The 21,187-nt window shown below is 42.0% G+C and overlaps 7 protein-coding genes across 7 annotated transcripts; 4 read left to right on the top strand and 3 right to left on the bottom strand.

The window, feature by feature from the left end:
* Positions 1 to 111: 111 nt before the first annotated feature.
* On the bottom strand, positions 112 to 588 carry SAMD00019534_054020 (hypothetical protein; the record flags this gene model as incomplete). The annotated part of the gene is made up of 1 exon (XM_012899873.1): positions 112 to 588. A coding segment is annotated over one exon (477 nt), but the record flags the coding sequence as incomplete, so codon positions are not given.
* Positions 589 to 1,100: 512 nt separating this feature from the next.
* SAMD00019534_054010 (hypothetical protein) lies at positions 1,101 to 3,650 on the bottom strand (the record flags this gene model as incomplete). Its single annotated transcript, XM_012899872.1, has 3 exons — positions 1,101 to 1,314; positions 1,374 to 1,535; positions 1,615 to 3,650. The coding sequence occupies 3 exons, from the start codon at positions 3,648 to 3,650 to the stop codon at positions 1,101 to 1,103; spliced, it is 2,412 nt and encodes an 803-aa protein (XP_012755326.1).
* Positions 3,651 to 3,822: 172 nt separating this feature from the next.
* SAMD00019534_054000 (hypothetical protein) lies at positions 3,823 to 5,240 on the bottom strand (the record flags this gene model as incomplete). Its single annotated transcript, XM_012899871.1, has 2 exons — positions 3,823 to 3,936; positions 4,029 to 5,240. The coding sequence occupies 2 exons, from the start codon at positions 5,238 to 5,240 to the stop codon at positions 3,823 to 3,825; spliced, it is 1,326 nt and encodes a 441-aa protein (XP_012755325.1).
* A 3,512-nt stretch (positions 5,241 to 8,752) lies between these two features.
* SAMD00019534_053990 (hypothetical protein) lies at positions 8,753 to 9,355 on the top strand (the record flags this gene model as incomplete). Its single annotated transcript, XM_012899870.1, has 4 exons — positions 8,753 to 8,824; positions 8,899 to 8,978; positions 9,067 to 9,175; positions 9,248 to 9,355. The coding sequence occupies 4 exons, from the start codon at positions 8,753 to 8,755 to the stop codon at positions 9,353 to 9,355; spliced, it is 369 nt and encodes a 122-aa protein (XP_012755324.1).
* A 909-nt stretch (positions 9,356 to 10,264) lies between these two features.
* On the top strand, positions 10,265 to 10,867 carry SAMD00019534_053980 (hypothetical protein; the record flags this gene model as incomplete). Its single annotated transcript, XM_012899869.1, has 1 exon — positions 10,265 to 10,867. A coding segment is annotated over one exon (603 nt), but the record flags the coding sequence as incomplete, so codon positions are not given.
* A 299-nt stretch (positions 10,868 to 11,166) lies between these two features.
* SAMD00019534_053970 (hypothetical protein) lies at positions 11,167 to 17,289 on the top strand (the record flags this gene model as incomplete). Its single annotated transcript, XM_012899868.1, has 10 exons — positions 11,167 to 11,258; positions 11,336 to 11,516; positions 11,655 to 11,774; positions 11,845 to 11,972; positions 12,037 to 12,433; positions 12,506 to 12,777; positions 12,846 to 13,020; positions 13,092 to 13,515; positions 13,577 to 16,998; positions 17,131 to 17,289. The coding sequence occupies 10 exons, from the start codon at positions 11,167 to 11,169 to the stop codon at positions 17,287 to 17,289; spliced, it is 5,370 nt and encodes a 1,789-aa protein (XP_012755322.1).
* A 768-nt stretch (positions 17,290 to 18,057) lies between these two features.
* SAMD00019534_053960 (hypothetical protein) lies at positions 18,058 to 19,770 on the top strand (the record flags this gene model as incomplete). The annotated part of the gene is made up of 2 exons (XM_012899867.1): positions 18,058 to 18,076; positions 18,155 to 19,770. 2 exons carry the CDS (start codon positions 18,058 to 18,060, stop codon positions 19,768 to 19,770), a joined length of 1,635 nt encoding a protein of 544 aa, XP_012755321.1.
* Positions 19,771 to 21,187: the final 1,417 nt, after the last annotated feature.

The following is a 21,187-nucleotide window of genomic DNA, read 5'->3' as shown; positions in this document are numbered from 1 at the left end:
AACTAATACCATTTGCAAATTTGTACGAACTTGACGACTCCAATAATAACAATCTAATGATGAACGTATACCATTGACGAAAGATGACGATATGACTGATCGATACGTGTACTAGTGAGGAGAGGCCTGCGAGCTCAGGAAGGCAGCCCACCCCAGATTTATAATGTTCATAAACAATACTCGTTGTCGGTTCGATATGTATCGGAATGAGATGATATTACACAGTGGCCATACGGCACAGTCGACCAGGTAGGTATGTAGCCAGTCGTCCTTGAGTTTCTGTTGGATCTCTGCGAAGCTCTTGCGCTCCAACACTCCCATGCCAACAAAGAAGAAGGCATCAAATATAGGAGCGCATACCAGTTGGTCGAGACCTGACTTGATGATGACATGCGTCATCACTTTCTTTGGGAACGTTGTATCTAGCAGATGATACCAATAGTGAAAGATGGGTCCTGTGGCTACCAGTCCAAATATGCTCATTCGTAGAGCTCGCTGATAATTGAACTGCCATTGTTCTTTAGTTCTGTTCTCTAGATATTGTGACATTGTATCAGAGACGAAATACAATGTCCCTGTCGTTACAGCCTACATGTAAACAACATCTTTTTGTTAGTAGATGAAAGCCTTCATATATATACTGATTATGAAGTTGAGATGATGGATGGTGATTGCATCTCTCAATGAATGGCACTAATCGTTGTTGCTGCTAACAATAAGCCTGTTTTTTAATTGTTGTTTACCTACCTTTGTGAATACAGGCCTATTATGTAATGCATTGATATAACCATCATATGATCGTTTACCCAGCTTGTTTAACCTTGGAAGTATTGTTTGAAAGCTTGTAAGTAGTCTGTTCATATCTATGTTGTCGTTGTTATCTTTTTATATATATATATATATTATTCAATCAAATGAACAACGTTCATTACTTTTGCCAAGTTCAGTGTTCTCACATCACAACAATCAACAACTAATCCTTATTCGACAAAAAGAACAAGGATTGGGTGGAACTGACAATCATGATTGTTCTGTACAAGATGAAGTGATTGTTTTAATTAATATAAATACAGATAGTGAGGGAGTATTCTGTTCCTATACTATCGATCTTGTTCCTCTTGTTCAACAACATTATGTGCATGTTTCCGTTCCTCAATAGAGACTGCCTGCAAGTCCAATTTGGTCAATTGAGAGAATCTACTGATGATATAGATTCTATAGTTGTAGTGATGATGAGGTACTTTGAACGGACATGGATACTCCTCATTATCGACAAGGTTGATGCTTTGCAAATAGGGAGCACTGTGAATCAATCTGTTGTTTGATAAAGTAAGCATAATGTATGAAGGCACATGTTCCACATATGTACATACCTCTCGGTAAACAGAGCCACCTTTTGACAATTGATTAGATTGGAAGACAGATCGAGATGTTGTAGTTCTGGAAGTGTAGGGAAAACTGTATGCTCTGTCAATTGATTGTTATTCAGTGTCAGCGACTCCAGACGATAGAATCCTGACAGAAAGTCGACAGACCTATAGTTGATATAACATCGATCAGTTAGTATGTGAATTGGTTACTCGTACGCTATATATATAGCTTCTTTGTACATACGTTAGGGCATTGTTTGAAAGATCCAAATGCTTGACAGAGTGTCGAAACTTTGGAATGATACTAAGTGGCATAGACTTGCATCGATCAAAGGCAATCTTTAGTTTCCCACGATGATCAGAAGGTGTGAAGCAGAAGGGCACGGAGCTGGTCTGTTGGACGATGTTCTTTGAGCCATTCTGTTTGCACACAATGTGGAAATGGGTGATGGCGGCATCGCCCCATATTGGACTGTTGAACTCTAGTACCTCTGGTGATATTGGAAGTGCCAGTATCTCGATACCTCCCTCAAACACTGCCCAGAATGAGTAGTAAATGGGTGACACTTTGGATGTCTTGGCAAAACAATTGAATCCATTCACGAGGCATATGATCTTGGTCTGCTCCAGTGAGGGTGATGTATCGGGACTGTATGAGGAGATTGAAGCTGGTGCCGATGGCTGTGATATGTTGATTGGCGTTGATGGTGTGCTTGGTGTATCGACGCTAACTGGCGTCAAATATGTTTGGTTGGTTTGTTGATGCGCATTGTAGCTATCCAGTGGTACCGTTGTGTTGGAGTTTGTACTGGTTGTTGTCGTGGTAGTTGTGGTTGATGGTATGGATGTTGATGATGATGATGATGTGGTGACAGAGGTCATTGGAGGGATATTGACTCCATAGTTGGCATTGTCACTATCAAATGTTAATGGAGATGAAACTCCATTCCCAGTATAAGTATATGGAAATGATTGTTGCAGGTGGGATATGAACACGGCAGAAGAGCTTCCTGTGCCCACATTGTTTCCCTCATAGTTGGACCATCCACTATCTGCAAAATCGAGGAAGTAGTTGTCGTCGGTGTTGGACGCTGCTGTGGTCGATGTCGCTGATGACGTTGCTCCAAGAGTGCTGCTGCCAAGGAATGAGAAAGAGTTCAGGGCAGACTCATCCTGAGCTACTGGATGTTGGAGACTGGGTGCTATAAACTCGGGAGATGACGAAGTAGAGGAGTGTTCATGAACACTGTGCTGTTTGGGATGTGAAGGTGTTGTATCGATCTTTTTCTTCTTGAATAGGTTGAGTATCGTTGATGATGATATTGATGATAGATTAAAAGGTGACTCCCTCTTCTTTGTCTCATTACTACTGATATTGTTGCTGTTGTTGTTGCCAAAAATGATGTTGTTATTGTTGTTGTTGTTGTTGTTGTTGTGGTTGTTGTTGTTTTGAGATGACAGAGAGGTTCGTTTTGATGTTGAAGATATAACTGGTTGATCATCAGAGTCCTCTATAGTTACAGACTCGGCCGCCGGTCGTGTGAGGTAGTGTACCAGTATTGGAAAGTCTTGAACACATAGTCGTTCGCTGTACTTTGATTTATCGTTGTCTTCAGCGCACTCGGGCGAACCGTCATCTTCCAATTTGAGTAGGTATTCACGTTTGATGAGCTTGTACTCAAACTTCTTCCAAAAGATTCCATTGTCACAGACACCACCGAATGTCTGTCGACGCATAACATGAGCTCCTACATCCTTCTTGTGGGTCTTGAGCTTGTAGACTTGCTGATCCTCGTTGAAAATGATCATCCTTACATTGGTCTTTGTCTTGGCCCACCGTATTCCATCATTAGCATAGTAGTCCTTTGCCGAGCGATCAAAGAGATAGAGAAATCCCTTGGCATTGCCTTGTTGCTTGAGGTCTGCCAGACCTTCGACAGAGTGAGGCCATTGTGAAGTCAATGTTTCTGGCGGATTCTTAAGAACGGCATGGAACAAAGGGAATAGAGTAGTTCTGATCTCTCTATCGAGCAAAGAGGAGTCAATCTGTCGTAAGTCATCCTTTGAGAGTCTCTTCAACTGATCATTCTCCAGTGTACAACTGGCTAACATCTTTAAGTCAATAGATTTCTTTTGGTTTTGTTGTTGATGTTGTTGTAGTTGTGATGGTGATTGATATTGTTGTTGTTGTTGTTGTTGATTTTGATGCTGCTGTTGATGCAGCATCTGCTGATGCTCTTGCTGATGATATTGACGCATAAATTGTTGTTGTTGTGACATTTGTTATAAATACATCATTGTCTGTCTATCCAGATCCCCTGTTGTTTGTTAGATTGAGGGGTTGGCGAACAAGACGTCTTTTGATTCTCATTGTGAGAAACTGAATCTGACTTGGAAGGTTCTCTTTCTCTCAAAAAAAATAATAATAATCATTGTGATCAAGCTTTAATGACTAATATGACAACACAATTGTCTGCACAATATGATCCAATTGGTTAGAGAAATGTGTGAATGAGAACTGACTCTCTACCCACTTCCTTCCTGCATCGCCCATTGCCTTTGAGTTCTTGGAATGTTGAACATGTGGACAGGTTGTAGTTGAATAATGATGATTAGTAATTATGATCCTGGATCATCATCACACCTTGTGTTACATACTTTAGAATTAGTGATGATCTTGTTAAATGCTTCACTGAATTGCTTGGCGTTTGGCTGACAGAGGAATCCAGTCTGCTCGTGTTTGACTGTCTCCAATGGACCTCCACTATTGACGGCGACCACAGGCATACGCATATACATTCCCTCTAGGGGAGTGATTCCAAAATGCTCGTTGGACGGTGTATAGGCCAGACAAACAGAGTTTCTAAGTAGCCATGATCGCTGCTCCTCATTGAATGAACAGACAAAGCTGACACGATTCAACAGTCCGAGTGTTTGGGCTCGTGATTTGAGCTCCTGAAGATGTTCAACATTCTCTCGCAGACCCGGATCGTATCCACCAGCAAACACCAGATGAAGGTCCTCTGCTGCTGACGCTGTAGTTGAATCTGCTCCAAGCTTCTTCAAAGTCAGGCTGAACGCCTCGAGTGCCAAACCAAGGTTCTTCTTTCGCTCATAGCGATTGATCGATAGGATGATGGTGTGGTTCTCACCTCGGGGCAGATCAAGTCCATCACGGGAGGGCTTGGTGTTGTCATACTGCTGAAGGTTCAAACAGGGGTAGAGAACAGAGGGAGGTACCTTTATCGATGGGAATGAATCACGGAAGATTGATGCTGTGAAGTTTGAGTTGACAACGGTGCGGTGTGCCCATGACGTTGTGTACTCTTCCAACCAATCCACTGGCACTCTGTACAGACGCTTGACAATAGACTCTCTGGTGGTGAGTAGCTTGTCAGGGAAGTGGCAATAGAACAGAATCTTGGAGCGAGTCAATAGACGCAGCAATGGGATTGAAGCTGAAATCTGGTCGACTACGATGACATCATACGATCCTCTGGCAAAGACGATGGACATGGCACAGAGAAGATTACGTATGATGGCACAGACAACCATCAACCTATTAAATATAGAACGGGGAAAGAAAGAGCCTGCCACTTGCACTTTGAGTTCGCCGTTGTGAGTCTCTTTAAATGAACGTCGTGGATCGTGTCGTGATGTGTACATGGTCACGTCGTGGCCCTTGGCCTTGAGTGCCAAAGCAGCATCAACGACCAGTCTCTCTGCACCACCAATACCCAGATCTGGGTGAAGGAAGGCTACTCTAAGGCATTTGTGCTTTCCATCGTTGTTGCTACTGCTGCCACTGCTGCCTCTGTTGTCGTCGTCGTCGTCGTCGTCGTTGTCCTGAGGATATTTATCTCTTCTCATTATGTGTTTGTGTGAAGTTGATCAATGAGTCATTAATGAAAAAAAAAAAGTGATCTTGGTGTGTCTTTGGATGGTTTATTCAACCTTGGTTGCAGAGCTCTTTGACCTCTTCCTCCTATTCTTTTTCTTCTCTTTGTTCTGTTGAGGTGGTGCTTGAATCGTTCTCTTGATGCAGGACAATGGATTCTTTCCTTTTATCTTGCTATTTATGTTGTTGTTTACTGCTGCTGCTGATGATGCTGCTGCTGTTGTTGTTGTTGTTGTTGTTGTTGTTGTTGTTGTTGTTGTGGCTTTCTTGATATGTGTCAAAGGTTTGATATGACTTGTTGCGACACTATTGCCGATAACAGAGGTCTTGGATGGTATCGAGGTTATCTCAGTTGATATTACCAATTCCTGTTTTTGAGTGTTATCTTTGTGTTCTTGTTCTTCTTCTTGCTCATCATCATCGATGTCGACTCTTTTCCTTTTCTTGGAGTCTTCACTCGTGCTACTACTGCTGGCCTTGTCTTGTGCCTGCTCTTTCGTCTGTTTCTGTTGTTGCTTTTGTAGCTTCTGTTTCTGCTGTTGTCTCTGTTGTTGTTGCTCTTTCTTCTCCATATTCCTCTGGATCATGTCTTCTTTCTTTTGAATCTCCTGTTGTAATCTTTCTGCTCTTTGTTGCTCTCTCTCCTTCTTGGTAACGTATCCTTCGCCAAACTTTGCCTTCAACAACAGTTCCTTCTCCTTATCATCGATCTTTGTTAGGAGCTTATGAGTCTTTTGGTGTTGGTGTAGGGCAAAGAGGTTAGTTAAACAATCATATTCATAATTCTTAACAACATTAACATTAATAATAATAATAATAATAACAATACCTCTGTGGTCCTTCGATAGGAGCTTGTCGATGGCTTCTCGATTATGATCTTGTTGGTCAACAAGAAAAGCAATGGAACACCTGGCATCTGTCTGATATCGAATCGACTATCGTTGTCCTGAATGGCCATTACGAATTGGCCTGGATTGTTCTCTGTGAAGAATATGGATTATATAGTTAGCAAGTTGTAGACATCCATCTGTTCCTATCTATCACACTCACTGGCAAGATCCATGTAGCAGTGCTTTGTCAAGTGCACCTCGTTCTCCTCAAACTTGTGTTTACACTTGTGACAATATATTCTCTTTGCCATCGCATACACCTGTTTATAATCGACACCTCTTCGTTGGCACTCTGCCACTGTACAGTTGGTGACATCTATTGTAAATAGTGCATGTGTCAGTTAACCATTGGACACAGTGTCACCCTGAACTGCTTTAACAGATTTCAACAGTAGAAGTACTTACAGAATGTACATCTAGCATCTAACAGCTTTGGAATTGCATCCTTGAACATGATGTTGAACTGAGCAGCTCTATACATAAACTCTGGGTCCACTAAAACAAGAGTTCATTGTTAATGTGAATGATCAAGTAGCGAACTAACTCATGCACCAAGTTGGTGAGATGTTAATGTGTGAAAGAGGGGCACCTACATAATACATTATATGGTTCAGTGTATCCATAGTTCAACTGATAGAACTTGAGTGTCTTTTTATAGTTCTTCTGTGTCTTTACCTTCATTGTTACCTGTTTGAAAGTAAAGAGTGGGAGAACAAGAGTCGTTCGTTTTGTTTGTTTGGGTGTTCAAACTTATTATTAAAATTAATAAAAATTATTATTATTTATAAGGACATTTAGGACAAAGACATTGTTGTGATGATGCTTCATCTGGTAAATCATTGATGAATAGTCTGACCAATTCCTCCATGTCCTCACTTTGTAAATGTTGAACTGTCTTCTTTATCGTCTCCCTCTTGAATGTACTCGGTACTCTCTTGTAAACTTGGATCACCTTGTCGAAACAACTCTGGAAACTGGCCTCACTATTGGCATGATGGTGAGGTTGATATCTCTGAGCTCCACCATAGTTTTCTATGTTGGTAAGTGTATCCGTCTGATCGTCAGCCTCATCGCCACTGTCATCCTCCAAACACATGCGCGGAGTAGATGGAACAGAAGAGGAACTAAAGTGTTGATAGTCACATTGTAATCTATGAAGACCATACAGGCTCTTTATCCACTCTGCCTGACCATCCTGGTATTGTTGGAGAGTTCTCAACTTGTCGGTCAACACCTCATGGAATGTCCTTTTCTTTAGAATTGGTATTCCCTCCTTCTTGACATGGTCCACCTTTGATACGATTCGTATTGGGTGAGAGATAAGACATAGTTGGTAATGTTTTGTGGTGTTATCTTCTCCAGATAATGTTGTTGTTGATGTTGATGTTGTTGGTGTTGTTTCTGAGGAATAGTTATTGTTTATATAAGTTTGAATGTTTGTCAATGATTCAGAGTTGGAGGGTGTAGGGTATGATGAATGGGTCACATGTAGAACCACGATGAAAAGTGATCCCTGATGTTGACTGGAAAGTATATTCATCCTAATATCCACAGTGGCTTCACTACCATCCTCGTTCACAGTGGACACGTACTGAAGAGGTACCTGCTGGATAAAGTCTACTTGTTTTGGTGGATCACAGTCATAGAGTAGATTTGCCTTGACTGTATAGTGTTGAAGGTTGATGCGTTGTCTGTCATTCGATCGGATGCCAATGACAAAGGGTGTGTTTTTAACAACGACATGTATCTGTTTGGTCATTGACTGGTGATAGAATTGTGTTGCCAAATGTAATGGATGTTGATTGTTTGATTTGGATGATGGTGAGACAACATGTTGTATTGTTGGTTGGAATCGTGACTTATTGGATGGTGTCACTCTGACATCTTCAACAGCAATTGCTGTTTGTTTGGTTATTTCGACCAAGAGTGTTTTGTTGTTGTTAGACATTATTAATATATTTGAACTGTGGATAACTAGTTGTTGTATGTTTGATTTAATATCACATATCTTATTCCTTCCTTGTGTATGTTTGAATTAATATTGTATCATGTTGTTGTTGTGTGTATTGTTAATACGTAAGTTTATCTCTGGAGATAATTATTTGTTTTTAGAGATTAGATAGTTTTTTGGGTTACGTGGTTGGGGGGTATCAAAACACTGTCACATGCACTCGGAGCTGAACACTCTTGTTTGTTTGGGATAATTATAGAGTCTCTCTCTAGTTGTAGTAGCTTTAACAACAAATACGAATGTCATTCTTTAGTAAATCAATAGTAATTACCACCTTGATACTGGCAATCGTAGGTACTCTCTGCTCTATTTATAAAATTCACGAATTGGCTAGGTACTGACAGTCATGGTGTACGCTATTACCTAGTTGGCAGGCGGTGTGTTGGTCGGTTATTCATTCACTCAAATACAGACTAAAGAGTCAGGATTCGATGGATCAACTCCTATCAGTAATGGAATCTGCCAAGCATCAACAACTAAGTTACCTGCCAAGTTCTCTTTTACTAGTGATAAAGATGGTCACCGCATCAATGTCCTTTGTAAGTGGGAGACAAAGAATGCTGCCATCAGAATAAGCATCGGCATGGGTGCATTCCTCTTTGGCATCGTTACATTGGTGCTGATATACAAATCTAGCAAGTTCATGTTTATGACTGTAAGTAGTCGATCAACAGCAGCAAAGGCCAGAACAATCAAACAACATCACTCTAATAATCAATCTTTGTACAGAGCGCACTAGTAATGATTTGTCTTGGTGGATTTGGATTCTTCTCATTTGTAATCGATTCAATCTCAATCAACGACTCAAAGTAAGTCAGTCCTACCTACATTCTCAATGGTATCGCCAAATCATTAGATGACTAACAATCGTGTCCATCGTCATTCATCTACTAAAAGGAAATGGTGTAATAATACCATACCCAAACTATATGGCCCTCATGTCGATTGTACATATGATACACTAATTATCACTGTATTGCTCAATACTTTGAACGCTGTCTTATTGGTAAGTAACCATCGATACTAATAGAAATGAACACACTCTAACTTCAAGTTATATTTATTAATATATATGTAGATTGTGGCAGGAGTACTTGTTGTACTGTTCAGAAACTTGTTCCAGGCAACTAAACATGTCGACCTGGATAATGTCATAGGAGAGGAGAGAGAGCCACTGTTCGGATAGGAATAAATACCATCAATCACTTAATGAATGGACGCGCCTGATCGCCCTTTGAGAGTGTGTATCAAAGTGACAACACCCAACCATCTTTGCAACTCTACCAAAAAAGGTTCTCGAGATGGATTCTCAATTGCACGTGATAGTGAACAAGTGATCACAAAGTGTGCAGGTAAGATTTAACCTTTGTTTTGTGTTTGTGTGTGTTTGATTGTTTGAGTATGTGTGTGTACACAATATATATGTGTGTGTGTTTGTTTGTTTGATTGTCAAGTCAATGTGGTCCTATGCCTCTGCAGAGACTCTATCCACACACACACACACACACACATACATAACACAACAACCTTGTTGATCTATATCTGTCATCAAATATTTTAAACACCCATATGATCGTCAGTTCAAGTGATGGCACCAGCACCAAAGAAAGGTCCTCACCCACTCGATCAACGGCCTCCATCACCTCCTTCCACACAACATTAACAGTCTCTTGTGCCAGTTATTAACAACCAGTCCCTCCATATCTCTCTATCTCTCTATCTCTCCTTCTCTCTTTATATATATCTTTTTATCCTTTGGATCGAAAAAATAGGAAGCTATTTTATTGTCACCATTACAATTGTTATCATTACAAATTCTACAACCAGTACCACTACTACTATATAATTATAAACACCGATATTACCCAACTTCCTAACTATAATAATAATATTATTTCATTTAAACAACAATAATATGTTAGTACTTGAAATTCTCAAGAGTGTTGTACCTACCAAGGATGATGCGGAGACATATATATTAGATATTATAACTCAATCTATGAACAAACTAGTCTCATTAGGTGACCAGGTAAATATTACTTCTTTTATTTGTTTTTAAATTTAAATTCACTTCCACCTAACCATTTCAATTTAATTCAAGTATCCTCAATCACATGAACAATTCTACCCACCCAATAAGAAGTTACCAACGATCACTGTTAGGGACTATCTGCACCGACTGTATAAATACTCACCATGCTCCAAGGAGTGCTTTGTTGCTGCACTCGTTTACATTGATCGACTTATATCCGAATGCGGTCTCATTGTAAACTCTTTCAACATTCACCGTATCCTAATCACTACTTTGGTAATATCAACCAAGTACCTCGACGATATATTCTACAACAATGAGTACTACTCCCAGGTGGGTGGTATCCAATTGCGCGAAATGAATCACCTGGAGCTCGACTTTCTCAAGATGTTGAACTTTGGTGCCGTTTGTCCTGATCCAGTTTTTGAAGAGTATCAATCAGAGATTGAACAATGTAGAGAGAGATACCAGACTTCAAAGCGTTTAACTTCGACATCCTCCTCTTCTTCTTCCTCTATTGTCATATCATTGACATCATCTCATTCACCGCGTCACAATACTTCCTCAACATCTAATAACTCACCAATATTTCCAAGACGAGCCAGTTGCGACCAAGGCTCTGTTGGCAGAACCAAATCTAATGACCCATATCACACCAACTGTGCAGCATGAAGGCTCACCTACCTACCTACCTACCCACCATAATCAACTGCGTATCATTCAGTACTAGTATCATCATTATGCCACATGTTGTTGTTGTTTACACATTGTCGTGGCAATAATCCATATATTATTATGTATATATCATTTCTTTATTATATATAATCATCAACTATACCAATCATTCTCTCTCTCTAAGCAGATAGTGATGTACATTTAAATTGTAAATAAAATAAAATAAAATTCAATTTGAAGATCATTCATTCAAATAACTAAACATTGAGTAAAGATAGATAGAGATAGAGATGACGACTACAGGTACTTCTTCAAACGCAACTGTAGTTGACATCGACTTAAACACTTCCATAGAATGGGATGCTAGCACAAAGCCATTGATGTAAGGAAGCTCTGCGTGTCTGATGATTGTTGATCAACAACAACAACGTTATTAACAAACGTCCATCTATTGTTTAGAGTGGAGAGACTGAATAGGCTGTCAGATGACATAGCTAGTGCTCACAAGTCACAGAATGACAAGGTTATGATAGAGTCATTTGGCAATATGAGGAAAGTGCTCTATGATCAGTGCACTCTGACAACAAAGTCAAAGATATCGATCAGACAGCTTTTATCATTGCTTTCACTTGATTGTCTTGTAAGTATTAGTGTGTGTGTGTGTGTGTGTGTGTGTGTGTGTGTGTGTGTGTGCGTGTAAACTTCAACAATAGGCATTCTGCTGACTGACTGACTGACTGACTAACTGATGTTCCTTCATCATTACCCATCACTTTAGAGAGTCGTCGACCTGACCTCAATTCTAGCAGATGTGATATGGCTTATAGGAATGGAGTTTGAAGGTGCCAAGAATGATGCCAGATCAACTACATATATTGCGACGATCAAGGAGATGGTTGTATGTATCATATAATTGACTACAATGACCTTTGTAAGCTCAAATTCTAATGTCTTTTACGTACTACTAGAAACAATCATACTTGACACAGGATATACTATTGGAGAGACTCGAGTTGGATTGGACAGAAGAGGTTGGCACCGTCAAATCAAACAGTGTTCTATTGCGAAGATTGGGAAGGATCAACACAAAGGAGATGTATGTCAATTAGAGTCATTGGTGTAGTACTTGTATGTTGGTTAACCTGTTGCTCCTCCCATAGGTTTACACAGGCCAAGTTCAATCTGTTCAAAGAGGAGACTGAGGGCTTTGCCAAGCTTCTGGCACAGCTGAACAAAGGCGATCTGTTGTCGCCTCTGACTCTCGAGGCCACAATCCACAACATCAGAGCACTGATTGGCAGTTTCAACTTGGACCCAAATCGTGTGCTTGATTTGGTGCTCGATGCCTACGAGCAGCACTTGGACAACAGCCAGTGTTTCCTACCGCTGATCAAGCTCTTCAAACCCTCAGCCATTCCCCAACTCCTAGGCTTCAAGTATCAGTTCTACCAATCGTCCGAGATGAACCCAACTTTAGAGACACCACAATCACTTCATAATCTCACGGCATCATTGCTGAGCGACCATGTCATTACATTGGAACAGATATATCCTCATGTATGTTATGTTTTGAACATTGGACCAGCTCATGTACTTACTGATCATCAAACATCTTCAACAACTCAACAGCTCAATCCATCAGATGAGGATCTAAAGAACCAATATCAACAAAAGAAGGAACAAGAGACATCTGGAGCAGGTACTACATTGAGCGATAACGACCTCCAAGCACTGGGCAACCAAAAGTTTGGACTCTTGGCCTCTCTGCTCGAGAGGAACAACGTGGAGTACTCGATGCAGATGCTCTACAACCTTTCATCAATTGACCCAGCATCCAATCCATTGATAGCCAGAGCATTGGTTAACACAGTGTCGAGCATTGTTGACCCAATTTACAAAGAGTATGCAAGAACCATCGATGGTCCAAGTCATTCAATTCGTACCCGTCACTCACACAAGCACATATCAGCATATCCTTTGCCACACTCAAGGCCACTCAGAAACCTGGAACGTTGAACTTCAAAGCATATGAAGCCAGCTCGGACATGATATACAACCTTTTGCGATATCTAAAGTGTTACATACCATCTGGTAGTGCACTATTCATCAAGATATGTAGGATATTCAAGGAGTTGGTACAATCAGTATGTTGAATGTTTTAGATATCCATATATCGCAAAACTACATAAGACAACTAACATCATTCCTTGTCAAGCCAAACTATGACCAGCAGTACAGATCTGATGTTGAGAACACATTGACCACCGTCATTTTCCCATCCCTCTCTCTAATGTCGACGCCCAATCCAGCCATGTCCTATGAGGTCTGGAATGTGATCTCGGGCATGGACTATCACGTTCGCTACAAACTCTACTCTGACTGGAAGTCAATGTACTCAAAGTACCTACCGCTCATCGTTGCCAAGATCGAGGCCAACACAGAGATCAAGAAGATCCTTCGACGTATATCCAAAGACAATGTCAAGCAACTTGGAAGGACTATTGGAAAGCTCACTCATCCTCACCCAACAGTGGTCTTGGAGGCTGTCTTATCATCCGTTGAGAACTATGACAGTCTTGTTCACCCCCTCGTAGACTCCCTTCGCTACAGTTCTGTTCTCAGCTTTGATATTCTAAGTTGTATGTATCTACAACCTTTATTGTATCAATTAGATACTAACATATCATTGATTTTTACTAGACTTACTATTGGAGCGCTTCACAATTCAAAGACCAAAGTTAAAGGCCGATGGCACAAACATTGCCAGTTGGTACCAGGGACTTTCATTATTTGTTGGATTCCTCTATCGAAAGTATCCTTCAACCGAGCTAGAAGGATTGCTTCAGTATCTGGTCAACCAACTCAAGGACAACAACTCACTTGATCTCATCGTCTTGAAGGAGCTACTTTCCAAGATGGGTGGTGTCGAGATCATTGAAGACCCACCTGACAACCAGGTCGAAGCACAGGGTGGTGGAGAAACCCTTCGCGAGGAGTCCAATACTATGAGCACCTCGAGGAACATCAAGAAGGCCGTCACCAAACTGAAGGAGAAGCTAATCGAGTCCAAGCTTGCCTTCCCCTTGTTTGTTCTTCTGTCCAAACAGAGGATCAACATCGTTCACAACAACGAACACACTGGCAACGTCAGAGGTATCGCTGACCTACTAGACAAATGTCAAGAGACATTACTCCAGTATACCGAGTTCATCTCTACCACAGTGCCACCCAAGGAGTACATCTCCTTCTTTGACAGTTTCGAGAGCCTTCCGACACTCTATGGTCTGGAGCCCGAGACCGCCTTCCACATCTACCGTCCAATCATGCCACATTTGCACCTGGTTCACAACTATGTGTTACACACGACCAACGATCCAATGATTACGGGTGACCACAACAAGGACACACATCAGAAGCCCAAGTGGGACAAGTCAAATGGCGAGCCAATCAAGGCCTTTGTCCAACAGTGCAAGAAGATTGGCAGTAGTGATTCATGGGGCTTCAGTCCTGAACTCTACACCACATTCTGGTCCTTGTCTCTCTACGATATATTTGTTCCAGAGACAGCTTACCAAGCCGAGATCACCAAGTTGACACAACAAAACGCTGATCCTACCACCGACAAGGAGCTGGACAAGCTTACAGCCAGCAAGAAGAGGAAAGAGAGAGAGCGCCTAATCAAGAAGCTCAAGGAGGAGTTGGACACTCAACAGATCAACCACAAGCATGTCATGGAGCGAATCAACTCGGAGAAGGATCGCTACTTTGATCAGAACATGCCCAAGTTCACCATGTACTTCATTCAGTACTGTTTGTACCCACGTGCGTCCTTCTCACAAGCAGATGCACTCTACTCTGCCAAGTTTGTTCAATTGCTGCACTCGTTGAACACGCCAAACTTCTTGACACTCTCCTACTTTGGCAATGCGTTCAAGATCATCGATTGTCTGATTGCATCGTCCACCGAGTTTGAGGCCGTGCGATGTGGAAGGTTCCTCGCCGAGACACTATCAATGATGAGTCGCTGGAGGAACAACGATGTGTTTGATAAGGAGTGCCGCAATATGCATGGCTTCCTGACTGACAAGGGTGAGCGACCAACCTACGAGCAGTTCATTGGAGCTACGACCAAGTGGCATATGGACATCTGTGGGGCATTCTCTGCGTGCCTCAAGTCTTCAGAGTACATGATCATTAGGAATGCCCTTCTTGTGCTATCAAAGCTCATCAAGGTATTCCCAATTCACAGGAAGACATTCAACGAGATCAGTGAGCTTGTCACCAAGATCAAGGATGGCATGCAGGAGTTGAAGACTCTTGCCACAAGGTATCTCTCACTCTTGGATAAGAACAAGGATATGATGTTGCCAGACGACACAAAGAAAGCCAAGCCAACTACACCTCAGATCACAAACGTTGAGGCAAGCGCAACAGTCTCATCGTCATCGACAGGATCAACAGTAGCGGCGACAACAGCAGCATCTTCAGCTCCGTCATCATCCTCATCACCAGCAACATCAGTCGCTCTCACTTCCTCTACATCATCTACATCAAAGACCACATCACAGAGTTCCAACACCACTCCGGCCGGTGTCTCAACAGCAGTCCACAATGGCAGTGATAAGATGCATATCGATGAGCCAGAGAAGAAGGATATTAAGTCTACACACTCAAGGAAAGATGACAAAGAATCAGCCTCTACCACACCAAGGTCCAAGGACAAGAATGTCAAGGATACTACTACCAAGGACACCAAGGATACTGCTAAGGATACGACCAAGGACACCAAGGACAAGGACAAGACTGTTCCCGCATCTACTGGAGTGCCAATCAAGTCGATCGTGGATAGTCGCCAACCAAGAGAGAGGTCCACTACGACCACTACTACAACGACAAGTGACAAGAAGGCAGAGTCTACCACATCAAAGGACTCCAAGATAGACAGGGAGAAGGAGAAAGAAAGACTTGAGCGAGACAGGGAAAAGATGGACAAGGAGAGGCTGGACAGAGAAAGAGAAAGAGAGAGAGAGAAGGATAGAGAGAAGGAGAGGCAAGACAGAGAGAGACAGGACAGGGAGAGAGAGAGGGAGAGAGAAAAGGAGCGCGAACGTGAGGCAGAGAAGCTGGAGAGAGAAAAAGAAAGGCTGGAAAGGGATCGTCACCTCGAGAAGGAGAGAGAAAAGGAGATCAGAGAGAAGGAGAAGGACCGTATTGATAGAGAGCGTGCACTCGAGAAAGACAGGGAGAAGGATGTCAGAGCAGGAGATAGAGAGAGAGATCCTGTTCGTGATAGAGGTCACGGCGATAGAGAACGTGAGAGCGAAAGACACAGAGAGCGCGATAGGGAGAGAGAGAGAGACCGTGAGAGAGAAAGAGAAAGAGAAACCTTGAGAGAGAAGGAACAAAGAGAGCTGAGAGAGCAACGTGAACAACGTGAACAACGTGAACAACGTGAACTACGTGAACAACGTGAACTACGTGAACAAAGAGAACAGAGAGAGCAAAGAGAGCAAAGAGAGCAAAGAGACAGAGACAGAGAAAGGGATAGAGAAAGAGACAGGGAGAGATCAGATAGAGACAGAGAGAATGGTATTGGACGAGGAGACAGCCGCGAAAGAAGGGACACTTCATCCGTTCATCATACCGATGACGACAAGTCGAGAGGTGGTTCAAAGAGAAAGGATGAAGGCACTCTACCAAGTAGAGACGAAATCAACAGAAGGGATGACAGAGAACACTCACACAAGGCCGACACTAGGGATCAATCGACAAAGAGGGATGGGTCTTCATCATCCGCTTCTTCCACATCATCCTCTGTGTCGTCCAGAGAGCCTACCAAAGATGCCCAAACTCTACGCGATAATCTTTTGAAGCAAAAGAAGGAGAAAGAAAAGGAAAAGGAGAAGGAGAACAACAACAGCGGTGGCAGCAAGGATCAAGAGTCTAGTCAACGAGGCAGCAGCAGCAGCAGCAGCAATCAACATCCAGATCAGTTCAAGGATTCCAACTCGACCGGCGGTATGAATACAAGAGACAAGGATATGGACGACAATGCAGCCGATCAGAGCAAAAAGAGAGATCGCGAGAAGGAAAGAGAGAACGATGATGAGAACAAAGATGATGTAAGTACGAGCCTATTATTTTTTTGATTCCAAATACTTACCCACCTAAAATTCCTTACCCAGACAAAGAGACACAAGAGGGCCTTACAGATAAATCGATCAAGGACCAACAATCAATCACCACCACTTCAGTTCGGTGCACCGCCACCCGCCCATAAGGTATCACCTCCGTTCCAATCGCAAGCACCAATTATCCAGAGAGATTCTCGCGATCACTCTCGAGAAATGAGAGAGCAAAGAGACAGAGAGGCCAGAGATCGAGACACCAGATCCAGCAGTAGGAGAACGTAGAGGCATCACAGTTGTGGTGAACTTGTTGTTGTTGTTGATAAATACCAAACAATATATATTATAATTAATTGTATCACTTTGTTCACACTGGTAGTAGTTGGCAGAAACTCCACACCCATCCTACAACTATAAACACACACTCACACACACCACCATCATCACCTGATTACCCTTGATTGGAGGGTGTGTGACTGGACGTGATGATGTCTTTGTCAATCTCAAGATCATGTCAGGTTGTTATGTTGTATGATTAATTTGACATTGCGGGCAGTTCTGTTTAAGTGAGTGTGTTGTTGTCAATCATCAAGAGATAGATGATCATGATATAATAATATTGAGTAAGGGTGGATTGATGATGGAGGGAGGGATGGATGGATTGACGTATGTCGGCTCCAATGCTAAGTGTTCGTAATAAAAGGTAGACATTTAGCACTAAAGCATTACTAGATAACATGTACTTGTATTATCTACCACCACTTACATCTGGCAGGCATACCATCATCTTCATCATCACTCATAAACACCGTTGAGCATATAGGATAGCAACTGTTGTTGTTGGACAAAGGAACACACACTGAACACATCAAAGAGAGATATACTCGTAAGTGATCATATTAAGATTATATCCTGATAGATACATTGACATCGTGAATATTCTAAAGTACACATCATCATCATCAACTTTCATCATCATCCTCATTCATCAACATCATTATCATATCTTTCAAATCCATCTTTATATTACTACTCATTATTATTTAGAAAGACATGTCTACACTAGAGAATGGTAAGAAAAAAATAAGGATGTCCAATATAATATTATAATAACAAATACTTATAATAAAATTATTTAATTACATCATAGATAATGGAACTGAAATGGATACAATGCCACAACAGTTGTCATTTAGTGCCAATGTAAATTCCCAACTACCACAATCACCAACTATCGTTGGAAATGTAGATACACCTGGAGGTCCCTTAGTGAATGGAAGGAATAGTCAACAATATGGTATATCAGACAACAATGAATCGCTCCACTCTGCAATTCAAAACTCCAACATCAACTCATGTGCCACACCCTATCACGAATTCTCGACAAAGGCATCATGTGATGAGCTCACCTTTACCAGTCGTCCACCTTCAATGCTGTCACTTCTGTTTAGAGTGTGTATAGCATGGTTGTTTGGACTGGTAAACATGATCATCCTGATGTTGTTTAACCCAAGATTCTCCATGCAATTCATCTGGGGAGTGCTCTCGGTTGGATGCCTGATGACTGCCATCTTTGCCGTGACCTGGGCCAGTCTTTTGCTCAAGTTCCGAATCACCTTCCTTATCGTATTCGTATCTGCTATCTACTGGCTGGGTACACCGATCACATGGCACATACTCTACACGTCCGACATGTATCCTCCACCAATCGGAGTGTTCACCTGTATATTCCCATTCGAAGGAGTGATGCTGGTGCTAATGTGTTTCCTACTGCCAAGAACCATCCGTAACCAACAGGGTATCGTCAAGAAGGTCATTGCCGCCTACTCATCCTTGGTAGCTCCATACCTCAGCTTTGTTAGTGGACTTGTCTACTTTAGGCTGTTCCAGTATTCCACTTCCAACGTTGGCAGAATTCTACTGCCACCAGCCTACACCATCGTGATGAAGTGTATCCAGCTGGGTCTGGATATTATCTGCGTGCGTTGCGCCCACTCTGCCTCCAACCTGCTGATCGTGCTAGGTCGTGTCATCGCATCCTACTACTCATTTGCCGTACTCAGTTTCGTCAGGAATCCAGTGTCGATTGTGTCCATTATCTTCTCCAAGATCGGACTGCATCTGTTCATGTCATTGTTCATGGTGTTTCCCAATATCGAACGCAAGATCGTCTCGGTGTTGCCCAAGGGTCTGGTTGGCTGGAAGAACAACTTTGAGAAGGGTGTCACCGATGATACTACATCAACATCCACGGATGGTGCCTCTGACGTTGTTATCAAGAACGAGTTTGACAAGATGTTTGTAGAGAATGGAGCACAGTATGGCCGTCTGCACTCTGACGCCACCAACCTTTGGTTCTCCATGTTCTCCGACGGCATTGCCATTGTGATGATTCTGACACTGTACACGATGGGTCGTTTCGGACCAACCAACTCTCACTACAATGTGATGTTCCCCTTTGGTGACCTGTCAGAGGTGTCGTCAGCGTTCAACTTCAACACGTTCATCGTCTATTTGATCATCTGTCTGTTGGCGCTTGGATTTGCCTACGCCATCATGTGGGTGGTGCTCAACGTAGTGATCAAGACACTGGATATTCGCAAGGTGTTCCATTTGGTATCGGTCAACTGGTTCCCCTTGAAGCACTTCTATGTGATGTGTATCAACCACATGATGGCCTATGTGATTGTGGTGGTCGCACTGATGCCCGATCTGTTCTACATACCCAACATTGACTTCTGGACTACTGGTACTGTTGAGAAGTAGAAGTCTAATTAGATCAAAAAGTACTATACTATATCAACAAATAACAACAACAATAATATAACTTCATTGTATAATAATAATAAATTATCCTTAACAAGATTGTCTGTTTGTCTGTCTCTTGTGGAGATCAAAGGGTTTGAAACGACCACATCTAACTCTGCCAAACAAACATAAAGCTCACCACTTTGAAAGTCGTCTATTTATTACTTATCAACAACACAACATGGACTTATAATGTCGGCAACAACATCCACTACATCACAATCATCAAGTACTCCATCATATTCAACAACAGGTATTCCTTCAAACAACAACATTTATAATCACAACGACAAAAATAGCAATAATAGTAGTAATTCTCAATGGTTCTTTAGCAGTGAATATATTGAGAGGCATTATGGTGACGATTATAAAGCAGAACTTACATCTCGACAAGCAAGCTGTGCTTTCATACAAGAATTAGGTGTCAGGTTGAAATTGTAAGTATCGTCTACTAGGGTCGTCTACAAGTGTAGATATTCTGCCTAGGCGTCCATCCACCTGACACACACATCTGTTCTCCATTCAGATCACAGTTGACGATAGCAACGGCGACAACATTCTTTCATCGATTCTTCATTCGACATCAACTAAGAGATCATGATCGATTCGTATGTACAGGTGATCACCACCTGTTTAGGTGCTCATTCATTCTGGTTTCTAATACAACATGTTTAGGTCATAGCAACAACATGCTTATTTCTCGCTGGCAAAGTTGAGGAGAAGCCTCGCAGGTTGTTAGAGGTGTCGTACTACTCTTACAAAGAGAGATATAAGAATACAGAATGGTCACAAGACTCTCCTGTATGTATAAAGACGTTATGTTTGCTTGTACAGCAATCAATATGAACTCTAACCAAATTCATTCATTCATATCCCTTCAACGTAGGAGGTGGAAGCACTAGCCAACAATATATTAATCAACGAACACCTTCTATTGACGACTCTGTCGTTCGACCTTACAATAGATCATCCTTATAAATACCTACTTGAGTACACAAAGATCATACCAGGTATCTATCTATCTCTCTGCATCAACGCCTCAACAAACACCTCTCTAGGCCCCCATGCACTAACTAGTTCATCTATACATTGCAGGTAGCAAGGTACTCTGCCAGGTGGCGTGGAACTTTTTAAATGACAGTTTGCGCACCAACCTATGTCTACGCTACACAGCTGACCTGGTGGCATATGCATCCATTCTCCTGGCCAGTAAACACCTCAGTTTCCCTCTGTCGCAACAAGGCAAGAGGCAGTGGTGGGAAATACTTAATGTTAAGCTTGAGCAACTAGAGGCCATTGGCAATCAGATTCTGGATCTCTATGAATCACCAAATATTCAATTGCGTCAACAGATATCGACAACTACCTCCACCAA

Source organism: Acytostelium subglobosum (genome assembly GCF_000787575.1).
Source record: "Acytostelium subglobosum LB1 DNA, scaffold: scaffold9, whole genome shotgun sequence".
Lineage (NCBI taxonomy): Eukaryota > Evosea > Eumycetozoa > Acytosteliales > Acytosteliaceae > Acytostelium > Acytostelium subglobosum.
Note: the sequence above shows the minus strand (reverse complement) of the source record. Positions and strands in the feature narration are given on the sequence as shown.